This window comes from Bombus pyrosoma, linkage group LG13, assembly GCF_014825855.1.
Source record: "Bombus pyrosoma isolate SC7728 linkage group LG13, ASM1482585v1, whole genome shotgun sequence".
NCBI classification, from domain to species: Eukaryota; Metazoa; Arthropoda; class Insecta; order Hymenoptera; family Apidae; genus Bombus; species Bombus pyrosoma.
This window is the reverse complement of record NC_057782.1, coordinates 6,214,814-6,242,247: the sequence shown is the minus strand read 5'-3', so window position 1 is coordinate 6,242,247 and position 27,434 is coordinate 6,214,814. Positions and strand designations below refer to the sequence as shown.

At 38.3% G+C, this 27,434-nt stretch overlaps 1 protein-coding gene and 1 non-coding gene across 14 annotated transcripts in view; both read left to right on the top strand.

The window, feature by feature from the left end:
• The window catches only part of LOC122574085 (5-hydroxytryptamine receptor-like), a 157,966-nt gene that overhangs the window by 102,754 nt on the left and 27,778 nt on the right, over window positions 1–27,434 (top strand). For all 13 annotated transcript variants that reach the window (XM_043741219.1, XM_043741212.1, XM_043741213.1 and 10 more), the window contains 2 exons: window positions 9,288–9,723; window positions 22,052–22,185. In XM_043741219.1, coding sequence (XP_043597154.1) covers window positions 9,606–9,723; window positions 22,052–22,185 — 252 coding nt within the window. In that variant the 5' untranslated portion in view covers window positions 9,288–9,605. The remainder of the gene's footprint in view (window positions 1–9,287; window positions 9,724–22,051; window positions 22,186–27,434) is intronic.
• Trnas-aga lies at window positions 24,012–24,093 on the top strand. The gene has a single exon. It is a non-coding gene; the product is annotated as a tRNA-Ser (tRNA).

Sequence of the window (27,434 nt, the reverse complement as noted above, 5' to 3'; positions counted from 1 at the left end):
AATTGTCTTTATATTTGCTTTTCGAACGAAACATTAATTTCTTCATATCTTCAAAATTTGTTTAAATATCTACAATTATAATATTACAATGCTAAAAATATTAATATATCGCTTATCCTGATAATTCTACCTTTGATTGTCATAAAATCTCGTCGATTTATCAGCTGTTGTGGAAGACTTTCATCTTTCAATCTAAGAAGTTATTTTACTTTTTTAATTACTGAGATTCTCCTGTCTAGTCGTAAAGGGATATTAAAATCAGAGAAACAACAAAAGGATATTTATTATATCTTTCCCTGTGATCTTCCGGTATAACTGGAGTAAATAAAATTGGCGAAGAAATAGTGGTTGCTTCTGGAAAACGGTGAAATTTCATGCGATGTCATGACGCGTCCGGGAAATAGAGAAAATGAGAGAACAACATAGGAAATACACACAGCAGGGGGCTGCGAGGCGATAAATCGCCTTTCCCCTTGTACTTCCTTTGCCGAATACGGAAGAAGCTGTGTTCTCGCCACTCAGCGTGGAGGATTACTGAATCTCCAGGTCGATCGATTTTTCTTTTCTCGGGGGTTCAAATCGCCTCGATTCTTCTCCAATCTTCCACCTTGTAGAAGTTGCAAGCCTCTAGATATTAAACCTCGGAACCTCGGTGTACCAGGTTTTCCAATTTTTTGGAAATTCTTGAGTCATCGTAACAATTGTCGCCTACGCTGTTACACACACACACACATACACACACACGTACATACTACTTACTACTTCCAACTCAAGAACATTCCAAATTCCTCTCGCGAACTCCTTTCACGAAAATCCATAAAACTCGCCTAAAATGTGAAACTAGAGAGAGAGAGAGAGAGAGAGTCTCGTCGTTAAGTCACGCTCGATCAACCATGATTTATCGGGGGAAGAAAAGACAGCACGGGGTGTGAAGGATGACGACGGTGTTGTCGTTATTAAATTTTAAGCCGGGACAAGACTCGCGGTCCTTTCAAAGTGAATATTAATGTCTCACCAGGTGGTAAGTCCCTGACGAGATTCTGATAACAGTGATACGAGGAATAAGCAAACTATCTCAATATAACAAAATCTCGTTTATCCGCGCCTCGTTTATACGAACAAGTTAATTTCAAGCCTCTATTATGCAAACTACGATCGAATAGAATTTCGCAATACAAACGTACTTATTTTTATAACGAGGATATTAGTACATCAAATTATCTGTCGTTATTCAAAATAAATTCTATATGCCAAAGAAGGAACAAATTGATAAACGTACGAGTCTTTTTTTAATACTGGAATATTTTAATGAAATAGCTTTTTGGTACCTCTTTGTGGATAAGTTAATAACAATTCTGAATTCGTTTGATGTACACGCTATAGTGTTGTAGAAGGTAATAATAGAGACCAATTTATGCGCATAACAAAAGCTTGTGTTTCATATAACCACTTTACTCCATGTCTGATCACATACGTTCCGTATCTATTTACCCGTATTCTACTGTTCTCTTGTTTCACCGTGAATCTAAGAAAATTGTCGTTTATATGGAGACATTACCATCTGCGTGTTCTGACTGCGAAAGCAACTTTGACACCTGGAGAATGAAATTCACACTTCGCAATACGATTGAGATATACAATTTCCCGACTTAATGCAAGCGTTATTCCGGTGAAAAGCGATGAGTTTATGGGACACTTTTACGAGCGTCGTTATCAAACGTCGTGAGACTAAAACTCCAGATGTTTAATCGACAGCGGTACAGTAAAACTCCATTTGTTGGGTCGAAATTTTAGTTGATATTTGACTGACTGAACTTTCGCCGAGCGAATCCACTTATCAGGTCGCCAGCTCCAATCACGTGAACGAAAAATATTAAATATCGGAGAAAATGGGTGAATTACAATTGTATAAACTGTTTGCGCTCCAACAATAGCAACAAATTTCTAGGCAAGTTCTACTGTGTCCTAATCTAAATATCCAAGCGAGCTAAGATGAGAGTTGGTCGCGAGTATTGGCAGATCTTCGTGTTCCCTATTCTCTCTATCGCGGTTCCTATATGTATATGTTGTGTGTGTATCTCTCGTTCTCCTGATACCGAACTTCCTCGCTTAACTAAGTTCTTGGTGAATGCGCTTAACAACCACGAGCCTTGTCCTGCTACTGGCTCGCACCATACCGACCGTCTGCCGTATGATTTAACGACAAACTTTGAGGTCTTACTTGTAAACGCGGTCAAATTAGCTGGATACGTATTGCAGCCGGTTATTTAGACTTACGCCGACAGTTTTAAAGTTTCCGTGGTGTTACAGCAGGACCATATAAGGGTTGGCAAGGTGACTTTACTTAAGGAACGATTTTATGGAAGGCAAGGAAGGGATTCACGAGTGTTTGTTCTGTTTGTTCGCGAGATTATACTCGCTAATGGTCCTTGGTATTCGTTACACGAGACGTTTTAAGAATCCAGATGATCAAGAGATATAACCGGTACAAATATCAGGATTATTTCTGTTGTAAAGTTCCACTGCAAAGGCGAGCGAATCTTATCGTATGAAAAGCACACAAAAAACGCCTGGGAAAATCCATTTCTATGATGACGCAGTATCTTTTCATTTCAAGAAAGCTCGCGTCCGTTCGCAATAATAGGGTTTGAGAGTGATGCCTGGTAGATTCTTGCGTATCCTTAACGTAGGAGGATTCTCTTCTCCTTTTAATTACCTTCTTGCGCAATTTCATTAGGAACACTCAGATATATACTGGACCACAACAATGTTTGAATACTTACCATAGATAATTTTTATGTATACAATGTGTATAATAGAATTTCATTTGCGAGTAATGAGACACAATTATGAGACAGAAACTAATGAGATACACTAATGAGACGCAATTTAATTAACGTATACAGAAATTACGAGACATTTATTGCAAGCATATATTCAACAGAACTTACGTGCACACAATTATAAATTGTATTAAATAATATTACAGCATTGCATAACATAAATAGGTATCTTAAACCCATTAGAAATATTAAATACGAACATTGAAGTTTATCAATATAATGGATAATTTAACTGTTTAAACTCTTTCGTGATTTCTATGAAATGTACAATTGTATCAAATATTTTGTAGCTTCTGTGTGTATTTCTAAATTTGTTTCCACCTGTACCAATATGCTCATGATAGTCGAATCTCATAACAGTGCTAATGAAATTTCAAAACGTTTCGTGTAACACGCGTATGATATATTCATAAAAGATGTGTACAAACGAGCCTGTGTAGTCGTCGAAGGACACAGTGAAACCTGGAAATGGAATCGCGATTCCTCTCTTCTTCGTTTAATTTCACATTTCGTGAGAATTATTACACGATTTAAGGATCTAACGGGTGCGTACACCTTTATTGCGTTCGTACGGGAATGAAAAATTACGCGTTTCCTGCTACACGAAATGAAAACCCGCCCCCAATACGAGTGCCGCGTTTCATTCGCTAAAAACACAGCGGCAACTGGCTGATTCATATTTTATTCATGGGACGCGCAACCGGTACAGTTCCCTTCCGATTTCTCGCGAGCCGCTCTCTTGTTTCGTTCCCGGGGGTCTTTCCCGTGGAAAGGGATGGCAATATTGCGGCCGGTTGTAATGTTTCGCGACAATGACGTTACCCTAGTGCTGCACCGGTGTTTTAGAGGGCCGGATTTTCCACTATTTCATAAGTCAAATCGAATGGCGCCCGGTGAAAATTGGGAAAATGGGTTCGATGGTTTTAATGGCTTCAATGGATTTGAAAAAAAACATTTCCTGTGTTACATATGGAGAAAGGTTCTGTCCACTAAAAAATGTATTTGGCGAGAATCAGCGAAAAATTTTACATCAATCATTAACTTTTCAAATGATTATATATCGTAAAAGTAGAGAATCGTTTGTAGTGTCATTTTCGCTTTTATACGAAGTTCGTGTGCTTACGTATTTTTTTTTTTTAATTATTATCTTAAATGCATAAGTTTTAAAATATACAAATTAATAAGCGAATTAGTCATTTGAAACAACAGTCGTTATCTTTCTTTCGTGGAATCTATAAATATAAATCGAAAAATATAAATTCCGTTTATAGATATGAAATGTAATAATCATTGTACCACGATGTCGGATACACGTTGCACTATTTCGTTATGATGATTATGGGAAATAAAATTACTACGGTTTGATTTACCCGCAATTTTGTAATTAAAGTACACCCTGTGAGAAGTAAGCAGGTGCTGGGATAGCTTCTGGTATATCTGATCCATAGATTCGATCAGAAAATGAACTTTCTAATATAGTAGAATTGTATAATGCACGCGGAATTTTAATGTGAAATAATATTCTGTACACGTAACAGGATTCAACCTGTCAAGTACTCTTATTTGACGTGTTGTGTCAATGCGGCCAGTTACTAGAGTTACTCGAGATTATCGCGGACTCACGCGCTGGAATTAAACCGGGAAAATTTCGCAAAATCCAGATTAAGGCGTTACGTGGGACCGCGATTTTCTAGTTTCTCATTTAATTAAAACTTGCACCTCGGCGGTGAGGATGCAGCGGGGTGGAGAATTTGTTATTCCGGCTGTTCAAGAGAGTGGAAAATAAAGTTTCATCGTTTATGACCGGTACCTTCGGATAACGAACATACCCAAGCTCGCGGCTATTAACGCGATTACTTTCACTGACCCGATACATTGACCAAGAGTTCTTACATTAATCTGTATTAGCCTACAACCGTGCATCCGACGTTTTGCTTAATTAGAAGCAGTTTGGACGAAGAAGAAGAAGAACGTTTAGCGTGATATACTGACTGAAGTTTCGCCATGCTGCTCGCAGAACAATTAAGGGATCATTTTCTCTATCATTTTGTGTTTTTATTTCCATCACTAATATCTCAATATTTCTTTTTAATATTGGGTTAATGCACATGAAGTTTCTTTTATTCAAATAAGAATGTAGCTGCATGTAGTTTCTTTAACAGTTCTATCCTATTTAATGAAAATAATTTTTACATGACCGGACTGTTAATATCTATAGAAATACATTTTCCTTTAAATATTTTTCTATATTTTTTATGAACATACGAGGTTTCGTTTCTTCAAATAAATATTTAACCATATACGTGTAGTCTGTCTAGTAGAACTTTGAACGAAATAATTTTCATGATTGGACTGTTGATAATCGTGCAAATTTATATTGTGAGGGACATAATTAAAAAGATAAGATCGTTTTAGCTAATATATATTATTACGAGCACTGCATTTTAGAATATTTTATATAATTTTTGTCTTCATCCCCATTAACGTGTAACAAATTCATGCTTCAAGACCGATGGTTTAACTCGAACCATTTCTTTAGAAAGTGACATTTTAATGTATTGAAACCACTATCCGGTTACGTGTACGTTTCTATCACACCCTGAACACTTGGGTGGCGTCTAGCCAGGCACACCATGACATGCAATTGATTTACAGACAAGCCCGTTAGTTTGAACCGTAGCGTTCTCCGGTCGAGCCCGACGGCTCGGTTAACTCGGTATTTCCAAATTAACTTAACTTCTGCAGCCTTAATTACGTTTCTTGGCCTGGCCAACTTTGTTAGCGTGTCGCTGCCCATATTGTTTAGCTGTGCCGCCGCTGGCTTCCATTAGCCTCATGTAACTAACTTCCCTCCTCTTCTGAGGACTTTCCGCTTACAGAAGCTTACGAGATCCGCGGATTACTGGCTCAGCTCTTAGCCGGCTTTCGAAGGCCACTCGAAGCCGCTTAGAAACATCCTCATCCTCCCCTAAATCCTGAACGATTTCTAATTCGACCGAACTTCCCTCAATAGAGTGGACAATTTAAAGATTGCCACAGCTAAACGGAGAGAAAGAAGAAGGGAAGAACGTTGAAAAATGCATAGAATACGCGTAACATGCAAATTTATACGATATATCGAAAATACATAGTACTCGTTGTAATATTTAAAGCGAGGGAACGAATCTCCATTTAGATTACATTTCTCTAGTTTGTAGAAGTATGAATTTCCAACGGATCCGCCGTCTAGTAACGATCTTCTGATTGTAATTGTCGGAATCATACACAATTCACGGCTACGTTTATGTAGCAATAAAATGAATTTTATCGTGAACATCGATGAAAATTTACAACGTTGAGATAACAGTTGGAAAGTAAAGTGATCGAAGTTCGGGATAAGGGCGCAAGAGATTAATTTTATTTGTGAAATTTCGAACTCTTACAAATCCTCGAAACAATTTCTATCATTTAAATGAAATTTGTTGTTGCAAAATCACCGCAGATTACTTAGTACATGTTTTTCATTTTAATTCTTCTCCAAAGATTAATCGTTCAATCATCGATCCTTGTCAGGAAGTAATTCATCTTCGTTTCAAGATTCTCCGACGTTTTAATCATGAAACATAACACGTCTGTTATAATTTGAACTTTGACGAAATTGGTAGAAGTGTAGTTCGGAGTAATATGGTTAGAATATCGATTAATCGACGTTTCAATGGTAATTTCACGCGAGCAGTCGATTAATCCCCCATCCGACAATTTTACGATCATTGCGCGATTCAATAACGAAAAGAATGATCGTTCACGCGACGACGACGTTCATTTCCGTTAGTGGATTCGGCTCGTTACAGACAGAGGCAGCTCTCAAGCCGATAGCTCGCGGGATAAACTAATTAATACTTGGCTCCTAGAGTTGAGCTGCTACTTTATTCGATTAACGACATTGTCGAAACAATGGTGCAATTAATGCTCCGCCCGATGGAACAACGGCACGTTATACGATGTTCGATTCGTCGAGGAAACAAGGGGAACCTTTGTTTCATCACGTACCACGGAAACTTCACTCCATACTCGTGAGACACGTAGAAACGAAAAACATATCGAGCAAGATGCGTTTCCGCGGAAATATAATTTGTTGAGGAGATACTGAACGCGTTATGAAACGATATATAGAGAAGGAGAGATCTTTACTTTGAAAAAACTGGTACAAATGATCCCTGCCAGGTTTGTTGAAACGCTGCTGGTCGTTAAAGGGGAGCCGTGGTCATTAATGGCGCAGGACGAAGTCAGGAAAGTTAGAGGAAACTTCTCGACGCTGTTCCCCGTAAAATTGATGCGGGGAAATGGACGCCAACCATTTGATGAATTTCTTCGGAACGAATTTTAATTGAAATTACTTTTTCGCAGCGTTCATTACGCGCTGCGAATCGCGATAGTATTAGTAACGAATAGCGCGCGCGCGTTAAAAAATTATTTCTCCAGCGGAATTTCGACATCGTCCGCACGATTTATGGTATATGGCTGTTTCGTTGCGTTATTTTAATCGGAACGTCACTGATTATTACGGGCGCTGGCGTGGTGGTTAATTCACCGCTTTGGTACGGATGGAAACGAGAGAAAGGGAAAAAGTGGAAGGAAGGATGAACAAAGGCGAAGAAAGGCAAGATAAGGGAGGTAAAGAAGGAAAAATGGGAGGCAAGACGAAGAAAAAGGAGAAGAGAACAATGAAATAAATAGAAAGGAGGAAAGAGGATTGCAGATCTTTTGGAAATCGTGGCACGCAGGCGAGTTAATAACGGAAGAAGGAAAGGAAGGGAAGAAAAGAAAGGGAATCTGAAAAGAAAGAAAGGAAAATTGTGAGGAGGATGGGAAGAAAAGGAGGATAAAAATGTAAAAAGGCTAGAGAATATAAGAAAAAAAAACCGGACAGAGAAACATCAATAATCGAGACATACCAGCGAGAGAAATGAAGGAAATAAAAAAGAGAAAATCGGGAGAATTGAGACCGGAGAGAAAGAAGGAAAAGTGTAAGAAAGAGGGAAAATAGATGGATTTGCATTGCTAAAAAAAACGAACAGCAAAACGCGTCAACACGTATTATTAACGTAAAATGGAAATAACGAAGGGAATATACTTTGCTTGTAAGGTGTCGCGAAGCGACGTTTCTCGCGCGGCGAATCGCCATAAAATTTATTTAATAACCCGCGAAAGTGGCTGTTTTATCTGGCGCATCTTTACGAGTACTTCTCTCCGTTCTCCTTCACCTTTTCTTACACCCCTTTTTAACTTTTTAATGGTCTCGAAGGAGTGGAAATTTCTTGACCTGAAACGATCCTCTTTCTCTCGGTCCTCTCCCCCTGGTGTCTCTCCAGTACCATCGATGTCACTTTGACCGGCGGTTAATTCGCAACGAAACTCGCGATAGAATTTTTCTGCGTACAGGCCAACTACCAAATGGACGATGGATATCTGATGAAGTATTTAAAAGTGTCATGGCGTGGACACGGATCTATGAAACGGTAATTCACGGACCTGTCAAATTGATTCCGCGCAACAATTGAATCTAGACAGCGAGCCAGAATCGTTTCACTAGCTCCAGAGTTAATGAAACGTGTCTATCGAAAAATTAAATATAGCGCACGTGACCTCGGCAAGCAATTTTATGATGCTCGTTCATCGTGGACACACACCTCTCTGCCTCTCGTTCTTTTTTCTCTTTTTTTATTTTTCACTCCTCTATACTCTCTCCCTTTACCTCGTTTCTCTTTTGCCCATATTTATAACCGAACACGGTCTGCACCGGCAGTCAGCGTTTCAATTCCAATAATTGTCGATCGATTACTCCAATTTCGTTACTTCTGCGTACCACCGTGAAGGTGATACTACTCGTTCATTTCTTTCGATCGTTTTTCCCAAAGAGACTTCGTCTGAATAACGTGACTAACTCGATAAAAAAATAGACCCTCGTATGTATATTCAGCGAGGGGAAAGAAATTTGCAGTAGCGTAATTCTGAGCGATTGTGAAAGATTCGTACGAAGCGACAGCGAACCGAGTGAATTTAGAAAAACGTGCAGCTTAATACACGAGAAATTATAGAGCTTATGAGAAAGAAGTACGAGACTTTTCTGGAATATTCTGCTTTTTTTATTACAAATGCCAACGCTTATGTAAAAAATTCACTGACACGAAATTCTCTGCGTTTCCAATATTTAAATTGTATTAGTTAGAAGCGAGGGAAAGGTACAGCTTTCATATTCATAGGTGTAAAATTTTATTACTGCAGATACTAATTGATGGTTTTGTAGCACGTTTGAAAAAGCGATTTGATTTTGATCGATCCTCGGCTGGCTTACACAATTTATCCCAGTAAACCATAGTAAAACCTCTTCAATCTTCTTCCATCTGTTTTTCAACCTGATACACCAACCCTACCAATTAAAGTTCACTTCTTTTTCTGTTGCAGAGCTCACCTCCGACACGAAGGGAAAGACTCTAAGTCGCTGGGCACAAGTGTGACCGTTGTCCGCGAAAAATGGATAACGGTGAAAATTCTGCAGGGCGAATGAGGATATCAGCCGATGACATTCGTATTACAATTTCAACAAACAGACACTAACTTGGCGAACTCGAAGAAGTCGGCTAGTCAAGATCGCCTTGAATAGAAGATTCATATCTTGCGGATCTCCTCGTACCGGTGGACCATGGTACGCTATTTAAGGAGATGATAGCCAACATACATTGAAGAGCCTGCTGGAACTGAGAGGATTATATCTCCTACGTCATGGAGGAACACGTAAACCAGGCTGCGAACTCGTCCACCGACGGGTTGGCGTTCACCGATGCCTCGATCATCCTCAGGGCTCTGGTCCTTGGTCTCCTGATACTCGTCACCGTTGTTGGTAAGTTCTGCTTCTACTCTTGGATTCGACGCTTTGACCAAGAAATTTGATAAGTTGTTAAAAATGATCGGGGAAAGTTTTATTTGTTTTGTGACCTCATTTATTGGCGAACTTCCAACTGGAAGAGTAAAAGCTGTTGAACGCAGGACGAGTCTCGAAGTAAGTGTGTACGTGTGTGTGTGTGTGTGTGCAGGGTGACACATTAAAAAGTATCGAGCATAGACGGGGCAACTTATTGACGATCTGATGGTCCAGTTCGCTCGGGTGTTCGATATTAATCTATCGCTGCGAATATTTTGGAAAGTACGTTCGGTAGAAGGAAATGGTTTTTGGAGTTGCAGGAGATTGAGAGAAACTTCGTAAGTGTTATATATAGAAACGAGTATACGTGTAAATAGGGAAAGTTTTTGTACCGAATTCAATTCAATTTACGCTGCTCACCAAAAACCTAGCAACATTTTATATACGAAATCGCATCAAGGTGTTGCAATTTTTTGGCCAACAGTGTATTAATGGTATTATTACTCCACTTATTTTGTTTAGTTTGTAATTATTACCGGAAGATCGGAAATTATTATATATTTATAGTGTTTCAAAGTAGGTAGAACGACTACAAAATTATACCGACTATTGACTCACCCTATATTTACGGCATTTACGTGTTAATTGGGTCTAAGCGTAGTAAATCTGATATCATTTGGTAGTACCTTTGTAGTATCTCAATTGATACTATGGAAATGTCAAATGCATTAATTCATTGACTGCCACATGAATTTTATATATTTCACCCTGGCACCAGCAACAGATTTAAACGTACTATATCACACAGTTGAAATTTTTCAGAATATATTGTACTTCGCGTAATTCTGTCTGACAATGCTATCCGAGTCATTCATACTGTCAAACCTTTTCCAATTCATGAAATTTATCGTATTTTGATCATTCTAAAAAAAAAAAAAATGTATTAACGTCGGTTATGTTGGCAGTCAGCGTGTTAATTGTTTTTGAATTCCCTTTCACCAGACAGAGAACTGGCAAAATTAACCTTTCGATTAATTTAAATTGCCAAAGCAGGGGTGTTCGAGCGCGTTTGATTATCGGATGCAAATCGACGAAATGGGACATCAATTTTACAAAAACGGCTCAACATGTACACGAGTGAGTGGAAACTTCGAATCTGGTTGTCGGTGTCTAATCAATTAATCGTTCTCCTTCCGCTTACTGTACAAGCAGCCTGCACGTGCAAGCTCTGTCTTTCTGTTGGTCGATGTAATGGTGTCTGTTGTCAACGTGTAGTTTCGCGGACGGCGTGAACGGTGCACCACACAAGTACAATGGGAGATTAATCTAAAGCTGACACGTTTCCGCGCCGCGTAATGTATTATCGGGAATGACGAGGATAACCGTGTGACGCATCCACGCACGCATCTACGTGGATAGAATCGGTCGAAAGACTTGGAAAGTAGCGCACGAAGAGGAAATATCCGTTTCGACGGCGACGAAATGAGCTAGGAGAGCTATCAGGCGCCTCAGAGTTAATGGTTCGATTAGAATTTCATGAGACCTTCGTTCGGCATAGCGAACGCGTGTTTAATGTCTCTGAAAAAAGTGCCAATAAGAATCTATTATTCCTCTCCATAGAGCTGTGCATACGATGGTCTCTAACATATTTGCAGAAACATTAATTCCACTTTTAAATGCATATTTATATTGATTATACTTGAGTTACATGTACAGTATGTGTACAAGCTTACGAAAGTATTCGAACACTCGTAGATATATTTTACGAATATATTGTGCCTGTTAAAGAGATATTGGAGTTTCATTAGCTGCTGTGGAATTAGACTGGTTAAGCGGTTATATTGGAAAAGTTAGAAACGTGCCTGAAAATGTACGACATGGAAGTTGGGAAATATTTAGTGCAAGAGTATATTAAAAATGTTTAATATTAATCAATATATTCAGTGGGATCATATTTAATAATTACTATGTATTAAATTATTATATATTAAAGTATCTTAAAAAAAAAACCTTGAAAAAAAGCAACAAATATCTTGTAATTTCTTCACCGTGGTATTAAAATCATGGCACAAGTAAAGTCAGGGATATTCTATGTGTCAAGATGAAACAACGATCGAGAATAGCAAAATCGTCAACGATTGCCATTAAGAGATAACCTCTATCCCATCCGCCGTTATAAATTCAAGATGATCGTCCTTCTAGAAAAATAAACGTTATGATCTTAAATAATTTAGAGAGTCGAAGAAACTAAATTATAGGAGATAACGATTATATAGGGATCTAGATATCAGACCCTTCTTTTGCGAGACAAGAACAGTTCGCTTCATAAACTGGAGATGCGATGCAGATTACTTAATTTCTGGCTGCTTCGAATGCGAATAGAATTTGCAAAATTTAAGACAGTCTATCCTTGGGATGTGCCATTTCTGAGAATGGCTAACGAGATTCGGGACCATCTTGGAAGAATTGTTAATTACGTTTTTTGCTGACACTGGTAATCTTCTGATAGCCTTTCTGCTCTTGATCGAGAAAAGAAGAAAATAGAACGAGGTGTCGAAGGGAATAAGAATTAAAAGGGAATTGTATTACGCAGAAATGGCGTTATCAAAATTGGCCACATATTGAGAAAAACTGAACCACTGGCCAATTCAATCGTCAAATTGATCGAGTTGTTTTAAAATTCACTTTCATTCTGTGTCTCTGCTTCGCCCATCTTTAATGCGATTCGAAACAACCTTTTTCCAATCTGTGAGTCAGTCTTGGACATTCGAATTCGAACGTCGGGGTCAATACTATGGAAATTTAATTATTGGCTGGACATTGCGAACACTTACGGATTTACGCAGTTTCCAATTCATCATGTAAATCGAGCAGCTGTGTGAAAAATACTCTTTACGAACGTACTACGAATATTGTACAAAGCGTTTTAAATTTTCATTAATTTTAATTAGATAATTTTCATAAGTGAGATACGACTGCTGAATTGCAAATAAGGAACGTCCGCTTTTGGCGTAGACTTTTTTACATAAAAGCTACAGGATATCTAGTTCGTTGGATAATTGCCAATTTCGTACAGTAACGATCGCGGGGGCATCGGCAATGATGATTGCTTCACCTAAATCTAAAGCGAGCATCGGCGTTACTAACGTGCACGAAGTTATCTACTAGTTCCGATTAATTAATTTCGTTAGCGAATTCCCCTCGCCATTAGTAGATTGTCATTAATCAAATGTTGAACGTAGGGCACGTAATTGAAACACGAGCCGACGATCGATGAATCGCCCAATTTTTGTCCTCATTACCGTGGAAACACCAGAGGAACCTAAAAATTTCATCGCCGGGCTTTGTCTGCCACAAAGTAGAATTTTTCTACTTTCAATCGGCGAATTCAATTGGAGCACGGCTCGCTAGTTTCCTCTAATTCGTGGAGTCGTTTCAAAGGGCGAAATGTTCTTTCGGCCATAATAGCAAAGAAATGACATTAACGTGTTAGTTGGGCGGATCGCAACGTAGCTTATCGTACGTGTCAATAAAAGCTCGTCCTGCTTCTTTAATCCTCCCACAAATCGTAGAATTTTTGCTGCTTTCAAACGGCAGATTCGATTTCGCCGAGTCAGACACCGATATAGGCAAAATCACGATTTTTCTTTAATACGTATATATATAGAGAGAGGATGTTCTTTGGAAAGGTAGGATGTCTTTTCCACGTCAAGGATAGCGAGAAGAAACGCTGCCTATATCGACCGCGTCTCCTCTATACGTCTACGATGACCAAATAGAAAGAAGGTAGTTTAGTCGTCCAGGATGGTGAATGGCCTATTTAAGCTGTATAGAAAAGGTTCGTAAAGCTTTATGCCCTCTTTATACTACTTTACCATCCCCTTCGCGTAATATCATTCTACGCTGAAGGATTCGAGCCTGTATCCGGTATCTTGATGATTCACGAATGTTACTGGTAGTTTCGTTTCGTTTGATGATGATTCGATGAACCATCTGCGTAACCCTTACCCGAGTCGTGGAAGTTGACAGGATTCTTTTATTTATTATCGTCTCCTTCATTTTAGTGTCGAGCCTCCTTTGGATTTGAAGCTTTCGTATTTTGTTACATTTTTCTTCTTCTTTATCTTCTTCAGCCTACGTTTGTGTTATAATTATTTTCTTTATCCATTTGTTAGTTTTGGCGATATTTTCTAGGATAGTTCATATCTTAAGATGTTTGTAATCTTTATATTTTTGGGACTATGGCTACCAATTGTAAGTAGAATATTTTATTTTGTTAATCTTCAATAATACTGGCTGGAACTCTCAGGGATTATTTTATCTCTTTTAACCACTGCAGGCTATTACTTGGAATTGTACTTATTGTTCCTTCTTAATCCTTCCGTTTTCCTCCAGCGTCTTTTTGTGCAGCCTTTTGGAATAGTGGATTAAATTAGAATATTTAGATTTTTCATTTAAAATTCAGAATATTTAGATAAAATTATTAAATAAAATACTTTCATTTAATATAGTACTTTAATTAAATAAGAATTAAATCTACTCAAGTATAAAATATTCTTCACATATTATCAGGATTCTTAATTCGACAGATATCGTTTCAAAATGATAAATTTCTATTTAATCATACAAATACTTATATCTCATCGCAAAATTCAAAATATTTTTTAATATTACGGATATTTTTAAAACACCAATTAAATCTGATTATAATCTTTTCCTATCGTCTCCAATAGTTCTTATATAAAACTATTTTTCTTACCATACCGTATTGTCCATCAATTCAAAACGTATTCCATTATTTGCTACTCTACCCCTAATACTAAATACTTCCATTCTCACCGAAACAAATCTACCTTTCTCATCAACTTCCACGAGCAAGAAGAAGTTCTTGACTAACATCGTATTCTATATATCTTAACATAATTTAACTCGGTCCAAACGACAACAGCAGCGAACAAGGAGAGGGACAGTGGACGAAACGAAAGAGGATCGTGTAGGATATGGCGAAAACCCGGGGGAAACTAACGGGGGAAGAATAAGAAAAGTTTCTTTGGAAATATGAGTTGTAGCTAGTTGAATGCAACCACGAAGTAGTTTAATTAGAAGGAACACCATGTTGGACGTTCGTCGGTCGACCGCAATTTCTTTAGAACTAAAGGAAAAGTTACATGAAGTCAATGAGTTGTCTCGAAAAGAATTCGACATCCTCGAACAAAAGGCATTTGCCGAGAAGTGGAAGATCTTTTTCTGAAACGTTTATTCAAACCGGGGGGAGAGGGATTGTTCGGAAACCGTCGACAAGAACAGCGAGGATTCAGCTACTTCAATCTGACTAGCGTGTTGGGGGTTGGAAAGTTGGAACGCGCCAGTGAACGTTCCACGGAGCCGGAAATAAATATGACAGTAAGTTTCCGGCTCGTAGTGCCGGCTAACGCTCGAACGCACATCGCGCACGCCGTTACTCTGCGTCCTGGATATTCACTTTAGCAAAATGTATCGCTGATTCGTGACGAAAATGCTCGTTGACTCTTGTATGAAAAATCTTCACTCGGGTGTTAATACCGTTAATCAGGCAAACTTCGTTTAAAGAATTATTCGTTGATCTTGTTCCAGGAAAATTAACGATTCAACGAAAAAAATGTTTATTCTTCCATGTAGATTTTAGATTTTTCTCTTTATAGAAGTACGTACACGATTGTTGTATTTGTAGAAATATTGAACAAATTTAACGAGCAACGGTATCATAATTGGAGACGGTTCCAATTCAAGATTAATTCGTGCATTAATACTTTTAATCAGACAAGCTACGTTTAAAGAAATATTTGTTAATTTTGCTCGCTGAAATATTTCGTTCGAGCTAAAATCGACGATTATTCAACGAAAACGTATTTATCCTTCCGTGTTGATTTTATATTTTTTGTTTTAGAAGAATGGACAGTTTATTAAAGAGCAGACAGAATGGTATCACGTTTGAAAACCATCGTATTCAAGATTAATTCATACGTTAATACCTTTAACGAAATAAGCTGCGTGCAAAGAAGTATTTGTTGGTTTATTCGGTGGAAATTTTCTTTGATGTTAAAATCGACAATGAGTAAACGAAAACATATTTACATTTCAGTGTCGATATTATATTTGCCTTTTATGAAAGCGGAAAATTTGAACGGCGAACAAAACGGTATCACGGTTGAAAACTACCGTATTCAACATTAATTCATACATTAATACTCTTAACGAAACAAGCGGTGCATAAAGAAACATTTGTTGATTTATTCGCTGAAAAATGTTATTGACATTAATATCGACAATGATTAAACAAAAGTGTATTTACATCTTACATTTTTCCCTTTTAAAAGCGAAAAATTTTACGGCCAAACAAAATATACTATCACAGTTTGCATACTATCTCGTTCAAGGTTGGCAGTGATTTATTCGAATTTCATCAGGCTCATCAAGTTATGAAAACCAACTTACAGTTCGTTTATGTTCGAAAACTTGGTTGGTGAAGTTTCGTTATTTACAACCGGTGACGGTAATGCTTACATTGCTAATGATCGCGTACCAATTGAATCGAATCGCAAAGACGAAGTTTGAGGACGAAATTCCTATCTGAGCTAATTCGGAGAGCTCGTGCAGTGTGTCAGAAACATCAAATGCGATTAAACTTGGGTAGAAAAGTACTTTGATTAGCAGTGACCAGCGCCTGAGGGGGACGATGTCAGTGTTTGACCGGCATACATATTCATACGTAGACCGAGGCTTCTCCTCCTTTCTCGGAGTTGTCTGACTGTAAATTCTGTTATTAGTACAGTTCGCTGCCTAACTAACGGCCCGTTGAACATTGCCCAGGTATCCATATCTGTGTCGAAATTAGAGTAATTTTACGGACGCTTGACAACGACCAAAACGCTCCGCGTAATTATGTCACAATTTTCACATATTGTCACATGACGTCTGATTATTGGCTTTCAAATAACACTTATCAAACCTTAATATTAGTTATTGTGCATCGTACTTAAATATCGCACAATGGAAAATGTCTAAATTGCTCTTATTATTTTGGGAGATCATTTAAGACAGAGGCGGTTGAGACTGTGAAGAAATGACGATTGTTTTTAATTGATAAACGATTATTTCAGACAGCCATTATTGTTTTGTAAAAATTCTTAGACGCTAAAGGCTGTACCACGACCTATCGCTGAATAATATCAATCGTTTCTGAGCTTATCGTGAGTCCAACGAAATTCTAACACACCGAGATGTTTACCGTTGATGCGCGGCTCGTTTCGACCACTTACGATGATTACGAGAATAAAAATTAATCGTCGACTAATCAGTCGAATATCAGCTGGATCGCGTAATAACAGAAAATCGTTTTAGTTTTTATTTCAGCACGACTATTACGTCAATCTTTACACGTGAGTAATCGTCTATCAAAGTGCTTAAATCGTTGATCTAGAGCTATACTGGTTACTCGATGTCCATAAGCTTCGCGTTATTACCCAATAAATATTGAGTTAGCTACTCAATACTTCATCGTGCTGATAGCGAATAACTACGCCTATGGTAATTGACAGCTATTTTGATTTCACTCTCCGGGTTCATTAAAATATACTTACTGCTCTTCGTCTAAATTTTAATGACTTCCAACCCCATTCATTCAAAAGCAGAGAATAATAGTCAAATTTTTCTCAACCCATCGACATTTAACCATTCTTTTGGGACAAGTTCGACTTTCATTTTCTCTATTCCATGATCATCTTAATTGCACGATTCGCTTGTTGCTCCACTGTTCTAAAGAATATTCCCTCGGGACAATTACAAGAATGATCATTAAAAAAATGATGATTATAATCGATAAATTGTTCTCTAGAATGAAATGTTCTTTGAATAACTTGTTGACAAAATCAAGATAGCCATGGATTGAATCGCCTTTCTCATACATAACGTTAGACATGCCGCTCTTATTCCACCTGAATTTGAATGACTTTTGACTCGAGCATCGAACGCGAGAAGATAAAACTCGAATTTCCTCCAGACAATCACCATTTGCCATTTCTTTAGTCAGCATTCATCCCAGTTTCATCCCCTACCATCACCTCGACTGCACGATTTCTCGTACGTTCTTTCCACTGTTTTACGATTACCATCTGGAAGGTTGAGGTTTTCTCTTCGCTGATCATCGCGCAATTCTATTTTGCGGCTCATAGTAATAGAATGATGGAGGAGGAGGGGAGGGGGGAAACAGCGCGTACCGTAAGAGGTTGGTGAAAGTAGCTGTAAAGTGCAACAGCAACGTATCGTAAAGAGAAAAGAATTATTTTGCAATAGCAACCGCGTGGATCGAAAACATTGATGCGTGCGGCCGCGTATCCCGTGGGAGAGAAATTGAATAATTTAAGAAGAATGGCTCTCGACCACAGGTGGTACCGGCTTACGTATTCCACCTGCGTTCGTACAGTTCGCCTTGAAAGCAGAAACACGAACATCCCGCTTAAGCTTGTGTGCACGTTGAGCTTTCGCGTCACGCATCTTGTATTCTCGAGTGAAAGCGGTGTGTCGTCTATTCATTTATAATAAAACGTTGTACTGCGATTAACGACCACGGTTCAATGCTTCTAACGAACGTTGGATACCGTCACGAATTCCTTGTTACAGAAAAGAGCTGTACGAAGCGAAGAGAAGCGTCGTTACGAATGAATGAATGCGGGATAAAAGATGGAAAGTGTATTTCCCTGGTTTATTTAGTAAGACGTAGAGGTTGGAGAGCAATGAGATCAAGAATGAATTCGTGATTGCGAAGAGACCTCTTTCAAACGACTAGTTTTAAGAATGAAACGGTGAAAGCGTGAAATTCTATTGAGCGGAGATGATCTAAAATTTGAAAATCACTTTAACACTAGAATTATCTGTTCTTCTTTCACTTGGAATTACGCAACGAATTGGTAGATGCTATTGATAGAGTTTTGAATCGAAAAATGATTATGTGAGTTTTCTAGAAACGAAATTGATCAACTGCAATTATTCAGGAGTCTGTTCATAATTATTTGCTTTTATTTATACATTTCCATGATCGATAACGTGTCTATATAGATTAATATATTTCTGCTAAATTAAGTTTTCGCACGAAACACTTTATTTCATATTCGAAAGGCAAAATGAACGATCGATGTCGAGTTCAGCTCGACGTAGAACTACAAATAAATAAACTATAAGCATATAAATGTTTCTTAACAGATGATGTAAATGAATACTTTCATTCCTTAATATACGATAAAAATTAATGTTTCTTAATGTTACACAAAGAAGCATTATGTGCCCAAGATGTCTCAACCACAAAAGCTAAGAATTGTAATATTCATTGGATGATCTTCGATGGATTCTGAAAGAAGTTTACGTTTATTAACAACGCAAAGCCCTCAACCTATTCTTTTTTTATTCTTACTTTTTTTCTATCGAATTCGTAACCTTAAAAAAGAATAAAGTACCGACTTAAAATCTCCAAGAGACTTTGACTTTAATCGTACGATCTTCCAAAGATCTCTTGCTTGAGCCCTTAAACGAATTTCTCGTCGATGTTGCAATCCTCGCACGATCTTTGCCCGAAGCTTGCGACCTTTTACCGACTTTACTACCGAGCTTACGATCGCGCTATGGTTTAAAATGAGAAAGAAAATAGTCTCTCATCGATCGAATTTGACTAAAATTTTGACGCGCACTATACTATATCCACGAAACGAAGGATAAGTTTAACACCATCTTCAGGGCAAACGACCGGAACGCGACCGCTAATTTAAAAATGCTCCTCGCCAAGCACCGTTCATTTATTCGTATTAAACGCTTTACGCGGAGTCTGGAGTTTACGGTGCAGTAAAGTGCTTGTGACGGCTTCGAGGCTCGATTTTCTGTCGCTCGAACAATTTAGTTCGCGAAGTCGACGAGAGGAAAATGTGGGAGGGCGAAAAAAAAAGACAGCGTGTGCAGTGAAACTACGTTCCCTCTGATCCGCGGATTCGACGCAACTTTTTCGATGTACACGTGTTACAAATCGACGATTCTCGTGATATAAACGTCGATTTACTTTATACCCGCCCACCAACGTGAAAAAAAATCGACGATCGTAAAAAGGATTCAAACGTGCAAATTACCGTGGAAAATTACTGCGTTAGGACGTGAAAAGTACTCGCGCCGTTATTAACAAGCACGAGTGGTCGAAATGGAGTGAAAACCGTGTAACGCAAGCCATGATGCCTATAACACGGGAAACTGTTAATTTCAACATTGATTCAAACTCCGTAGAAAGCGTAGAAACCAATCTACTCTGCTGCGATAATTGGGTCGAACTTCGATGAATTATAAAAGAGTCTTCTGGCTTTTATGCAAATTCATATGTTCGAAAACATTATCGAAAAAGTAGAACGTTGGTAAAAAATTGTGTTATGTATCAAGTATTATGGAAAGTACTAGATGCTGTTGATATTTTATATATTTTTTCACATTACGCGCGTTCTGTGCAACGTTGCGTTTCCAAATTTCCTAGAAATGCATAGATATATCCGTAATATAATTATAAATACGGAACAAATATCTAATCATATTCGCGCGCGCGTGAATATCCTCGTGGCACTCGTGGTGATTCGAGAGAAGAATGGAAGATCGATGAGGCGTGAAGTTTGGAAGAACGTGCCGTTTCAAATTCCTCGTTTTATGGGACAATGTCCGATCTCTCGATTCTTCTCGGTTTGGCAAACGATAGATAAATTTACGAATTCTGCTGGAAAATATTCCGGACGTGTGCGTTTTGTATCGAATAAACGTTTCGCAGAGAGCGCGTGTTATTTATTCCGCTGCGAGTTTACGTCAATTGCTCGTTGTATGTTCGCTCTGACAGAGATCGACACGCGTCGTCCAACGTTGTAAATTAATTTTTCAAAAACCGTCACGTTAATAGGAAGACAGGCCGAAACTGGACGCGTTTGGCAAATCGTTTTCGCAGAACGATGGTGTTGGCGTGTCTGTTTCGTTTAAAGGCTCGCTTCGCTACCTGGCCAACGAATAAACTGATTATGCGATTGTCAAAACGTTTGCTAAACCTTCAAAGCGGCGACAGCGTCGAAAGACTAATTACAGAATATAACAAGCTAGTTGCCTCTGCTTGAACGTCCACCGTTTGCTGACAAATGGATGCTACCTGCAATACCTTCGCCACTGACTGCGGATAATTAGCACGAGTGTAACCACTACTCGCTAGTGGAAGTGAAATTCAAAGGATAACGAAGATTGATGACGTTGACTGGGAATTTAGCTTGAAAATTGTCAAATTTTAGGTACTTTGTCGCTAGGACGAGCAAGATGCCATATCATTATCTATGGAAAATGTTGGAGAGTTCCGTTAGGCTAGATTTATGATACGGTAAAATACAATTGTTATTTTATAAATAACTTTAATAATTTGTTTCACGATACGTAAGTAGAATTTTAGATTTGCCACTCAATAATAATTTAATTGACTTGCAACATTATTTGGATATATTTTTAGTTCATTCACACCACTAACTTCGCACGATACAGTTAGGCTATGAATTTCAAAATTGAATTATAAGGAAAATTAAGAAATGTTGCCCCTAATTTTTACTCAAACCAGACAATCGAATTTCAACTACAAGGTAGTACAACACACCAAGTTTGATCAACTTTTATTGCATCTGCTTGGAACTGTAATCGATCTTTTAACGCTTTAACAGATCAAAATTAAACTACACATAAATTACCATCTCTATCGGTGTATCTATTTATCAAAAACTCCCCTCACCCCCGTCACTTTCGAGATTAATCTACTCGAAGAGCTTACGCATCCGGAAAATCTGCTACCAGCGACCATCTTTTATCCTGAATTATTAACCGAAGAAAGTAATATGTGGAATTTTCATTGAAAATGAAACGAGAATCGTTCAGCTTCGTGCTTTTCGGGGTTCCTTGGTAATCAGCTTATGAATTATTTACGCGAGTTCCGAGGACCGTGCGCAACTAACCGGATGTATGATTAAAACGGCGACTCCCGGTGAACCTAAAAGTTGCAGCGAACCACCTCAAAGCACGCGCTAAAATCGTGTAGGTAGAGGATCTTGATAACGTCGCCTATTTCAATGCTGATGAAACAGACTGTGAAATGTTTTGAAAGCATACGATTTAGAGTTTCATACGAATAATTATGCGGAAAGCTTAAGTCGCTGTTTCAGGGAATGTTTGTTCGATCTTCACGCGATGGAGTACTTGGGGGATTTTCTAAAACAAATTTTTGTTCCAGGGAACCTGTTCGTGATAGCAGCGATTCTGCTCGAGCGAAATCTACAGTCAGTGGCGAATTATTTGATCGTCAGTTTGGCTGTCGCTGATCTTATGGTCGCTTGCCTGGTCATGCCCCTTGGAGCAGTTTACGAGGTATCAAAGTGTTGGATTTTTACCTGTTCATAAATAAACCGCGGATGTGTAAACTCATATTTTTGTAAATATCAATGAAGAAATAGAACCCGAGCAGTAATTTGCGTCATTCGTTAAATATTGCAAAGGATGTTATATTTTTATTATATGTATTTTTTGCAGCACGATATTTCCCAAAAATACATAAAATACATCCGCAGTTTATTTATAATTTATAACTGTAATATTTATAATAGAAAACAATTCCATCGCATCGGCGAAAAGAACTTGCTGGTAACGATTTATGAACGATGCTTAATGTTAGCTTGTTGTATTATTAACTTACAAAGTTATTATGAAAGAAGAAAATTTTAATCGACCGATCTTTAAATTCCATGGTAATTTAACGCATTGCAAGACAAACTAAATGAGTCCAAAAATCCAAAATTTCTCGTATTATATCGTTCGTGTGGTGAGTAGAATTTAATTTTAATTTCAACGTTGATGAACGCTTTTCGCCGGAAAGGGAGAAGGACGAGGCAACTCGGCTCGTTAATTTCTTCTCTGGTGGCTAAAATTTTTCAGAAATTCATTCGAAAATTCGGTTACCGCGTATCTTGTCAAGCTACGGGTAATTTAACGCATTCATTTTACAAATACGTACAGTGGCTCGGGAAAATATTTGAACTCTTAACATATGTGTTATACGAGTGTAAAACATTTTGAGATTTTATTAGCACCGTAATAAGACAAGACTGCCCGCATTATAAACTCTAACTCAATTTCTAACCCCTATATACATTTTCAAATTGGCCCCTTTGACCAATATGATCATGATAATCGTGTTTCATTATAGCGCTAATAGAATTTCAAATTGTTTCGTATAAGACACATAATATATATTCATAAGAGGTTTCTTCGAGTATTCGCATACTTCCCTAGGCAATTCCGTAGCAAATGTAGATCGATCATAAGGTTTCTTGCCTCTAAGTTTTACGACGGAACGGTATTCGTTCAAAGCCAGCTATCGAAGATCGTTTGCAGTTAGTGGCTTTAGCCGTTCGATATAATTTGCGCCGGATTAAATTCCATGATTTAACAGAGAATTAAGCAAGTAGTTGGCCGAACTCTCGTCGTCTCGAAGAAGTACTCATCTTGTGCACTGGTAATAGACCAGTTTAACTTTAATTGAGAAATTTAAAAAAGGATAAGAAAATAAGTGGAAGAATGGACCAAGTTAATAGGAAGTTTTGGGAAAATTCGTCATTCTGAGAAAATAATCGCGGAACTCACTAGCACTGTTTTCAACGGTGAACGAGATTCAATTTCAATTTCATTCGTTTCCTCTTCCAGAGGAGCAGCAGGATTGTTTCGGTTTAATGTATTCCAATGGATTTACGAAATCCTAGAAGACTCGAGAGCTCCTGCAACTTGCAGACGATGATGTATAATTAAAACGGACTCCCTATTATGTAAGAAACTCGTTACGCCCGTCGTTCTATGAAAATTAATTACCGTTTTGAAGTTGTTAAGACGATTACCAGGCAACTTACACAATCGTTTACAACGGTCTCGGATAGTTGCCTCGTCGTTTCTATTGTCCCGAATTTCGCGTGATATGATTGAAGTTGCTTCGAAATCCTTGCATCATGCAACTTGTTGTTCCGAAACCTATGAATCCAGAAAATAGGGAAATCGATTCTTGCGGTCGATGTTGCTGGAATTTAAGAATCTAAAAAATGAAAAAATCAATTATTCTTTCTGTCAACATGGTACTGTATTTAAATAACTTTTATGGGAAAATAACATTCTGTAGCTAGTTATTTGCTGGAGAGGATTTACGTGTGGAAGTCGTGGCCGAGTGGTTAAAGCGTCTGACTAGAAATCAGATTCCCTCTGGGAGCGTAGGTTCGAGTCCTACCGACTGCGCTTGGTGAACACAAAAAATTATATTTTCTGCCCCGGCAGTAATTCGAAAGAGGCCCCGGGACGCTCCTGCCAAACGTCGGGATATGACCATCGTGGGGTTTTTTGGTCGGTTTGAGTCCGACACTACCCCGTTGCCTTTCAGAGGGCGACGGGATGTCCGCGAGGATTTACCCACGTAAAAAAAAAAGAGGATTTACGTGAGTCGTCGTTAAAGCTTTTACTTTGACTTCTCGGATTTGTGACACAATATCTGAAATTTATGAATGTGCCAGTCATTTATTTACCTCCACTCTGACCCGGCTCGTTGAACGGAGTACAGTTAAAGATTCTTAAGAATATAGAGAGAAGCAAGAATTGAATAATAAAAAGTGGGGAATAATGGGATCTAGAAATGCAAAAATGTAGGGAAGTTAATAGCAAGGGAACGAACATTTTCAGGGATTTGGAACTTGGGAAAGTAGAATAATTGGTTCTTTTTATCGGTATTACTTGATAATGAATATTTCAGGGATTCAGAAGCCAAATTGAAAATCTCATCTCATCATACTATAGCAGCTCACTACAGAACATTTAATCTAAATTAAACTGCAGCACTGAAGCAATTTAAGGACTTCGATCATCCAATTAATTGTAAAACCGCTAGATTAGTCGCTTTTGGAATATAGTTTCAAAAATATCAATAGAACTATTGTATTAACAAAGTCAATATTAGAATAGATTATAATAAGAGGAAAAAATCAGTGATCGAAGATTATTATATTCTTGTAGCTCTGCTGTTGTCGACATATTTCCATGAGAACAGAATAATATACTGCGCTCCGATTTCAATGAATTCACGCCACATAGGAATTCCGGAGTCTTCGTTTTATTTTCTTTTCGGAACTTCATTGTACCCGAGGGTCTCCCAATTCGAGCGTTCTGCGAACATGAGTATCCAAGCGCACGACTCTGCAAGGAGTTGCGAATGTACCTGCACCGTCTGCGTAACGCGTTCTGTATGTTACGAGAGCACCGCTGGAATTGGAGATCTTTACATTGTGGTTTCAATGCGTTTACTAAAAATGGACGATTTTTAACCGACAAATAGTAAGAAATGCAGAAGCCATGCGTATGTGTAGAAATTCGATAAGAATTCACGATATATTGCGAATTTATTACTACTAAATATAGAAATTAACTTGGTGCTGCTTTCAGATGAATTTACCATTTATTTATCAGCTTTTAGATTAATGCCTAATTCATTGACATCATAAGAGTTTGTTTTTTTCTATTATTGAAACCTTAAGAAACTGTTTCTTGTTTCTTAATTCACTGGAATCATAGGAGGATACATGAGAGAAGTTTCTTCATCTAGTAGCTATTAATTACACAGACTAATTAATTCGTCAAACTAACAAACTGGCATTTAATATCTAAACACCGATTACCATTTTATTCCTTTCCCTTTAAGCAGATGTTTTATAAAACTTTTTTCGTATGTAAATTCTACGAAATCCATCTAAGTGTAGAACACAATCTAGCTAAAGTAGGCGTCTACGTTTATCCATCAAAGGGGAGATATATCAGAGGAATTCCAGGGCCTGTAATCCTCCGAAGTGAAGGTGCTCGATCTCAATCTTCGAGCAATTCCTCATTCCGTAATGCACGTGACGGATATACAGCTTCCTAGCTAGACGTCGCAATGAGCAGCTTCTTATTAGCCAAAGAAACTTCTCTACGTTATATTGTCTTAGAAATTATAGACCGCGTTCAACGCTTTCGAGATGATTTACATACGGCTTCTTGACTGTTACTGCCATTCCAATGTTAAGTTAGGTTCCCGCTTAGTTAGACGGTTACTGAAATTCACGTTCTTCTTACCGGCAAACAGCGCCTTTAATGTGTTTCGCCATTCTGACGTGTAGTCTTGCCTCTACTCTAAGCTTACGTGCACGCAGGCAAACCTTGATAGCGATTCTCCGCTCTAAACTCGTTTAAAACTGTGCAACTGCTCAAACAAAAAACATGCGCTGCAGTTCGAAAGCATCTGAACACTTGGCTATTCTTGGCAGGGTGTAATTTAATTACAGAATCGCGAGGTAAAATTATACATTGACCAGTGAATCACACAGAAACTGATCAATTCGTCGATCGAACTTGATGAAATCGTAAATGGAAACGCAGAGGAAAGTGAAGATTACAAATATCATTTTGAAAAGTTCATCTTAAAATTCGCGATCATTTATACTATCTCTGAACAAATAAACTCATGAAAATAAATCCTACATTTGTTGAGATGTTGAATGCTAATTACGTTCTTGACTAGTAAAATTTGGAGTTTGGCTTCTGAGAGGCTCAAATAATAACTACGTTCTACATTTGTTATTTTATATTTTCTAGCTGTTAGTTGCTCATTAATTCATATATTTCACGAGCGTTCATGCGTTGTTGCTATAAAATGTACGTAAAATGTCCAGATACTTAGCAACGGCAATGTAGCCGAATGTGACACGCAATTCTAGAAAAAATTCAGTCCAATTCCTGACATTGAATCTTTCGAGCTTTACAATAAATAAAAATCTCCGTTCCATTCATACGCTTAAATTTTTAAGTTGGAATTTGCACAAAGCAACCAAGGCGCAACACAGAACTACTGACACGTCCTTCTCGGAAACACATCGCAGCCCAGTCGGAGCTAAAGCAAAGGCCGGTCACAGACTACACTCCGAGGCTTGAATATTTTTGGGGAGCTTTGACAATGTCAGTCGACTCAGTACAAACAAGGCAAGTTGGTCAAAGGTTGAGCGAGCAAGTATTTGTATCTGTTTCTCGGAAGGTGGGAAAGCTGTCTGAACAATTTCCTGTTTCTGCGCTTACCAACCGGATTCTGCAAGCTCCTAATTAGAACAAACTATCTTTCCGAACCCGTGCTTTCCCTCCGTCTTTAAACGTTCCCCATTCGATCTTTATTCACCACCTTTCCTCTAATCGTTCCCTCGTATATTTGCCTTTCTCCTAATCGTATTACTTCAACTGTACGCCACTCTTGATATCATTCGCCGTCTATATACGTTCACCTTGGTACGTAGCAACAATCCATTCTCTGCTTTACGCCAATTTATCTCAACTGCCTCGCTGCGACGAGAGCAAGAGAATCGTACCGACACATAGACTCGTTCAATTTTCTATTTCTTACTCGCGAGGATACGGCCGCGTTTAAAGCACATGGCGTGGAAACTCAGTCGCCTTTCTTGTTTCCGCCACTTTTCCCCTCTTCTCCTACTTTCTATCCGACGATTCTCCGTCGTCTTTCCGCTTGATGGCCGCTCTGCCCTGTGTGGTAATGTAATTGGAAAGCTTGG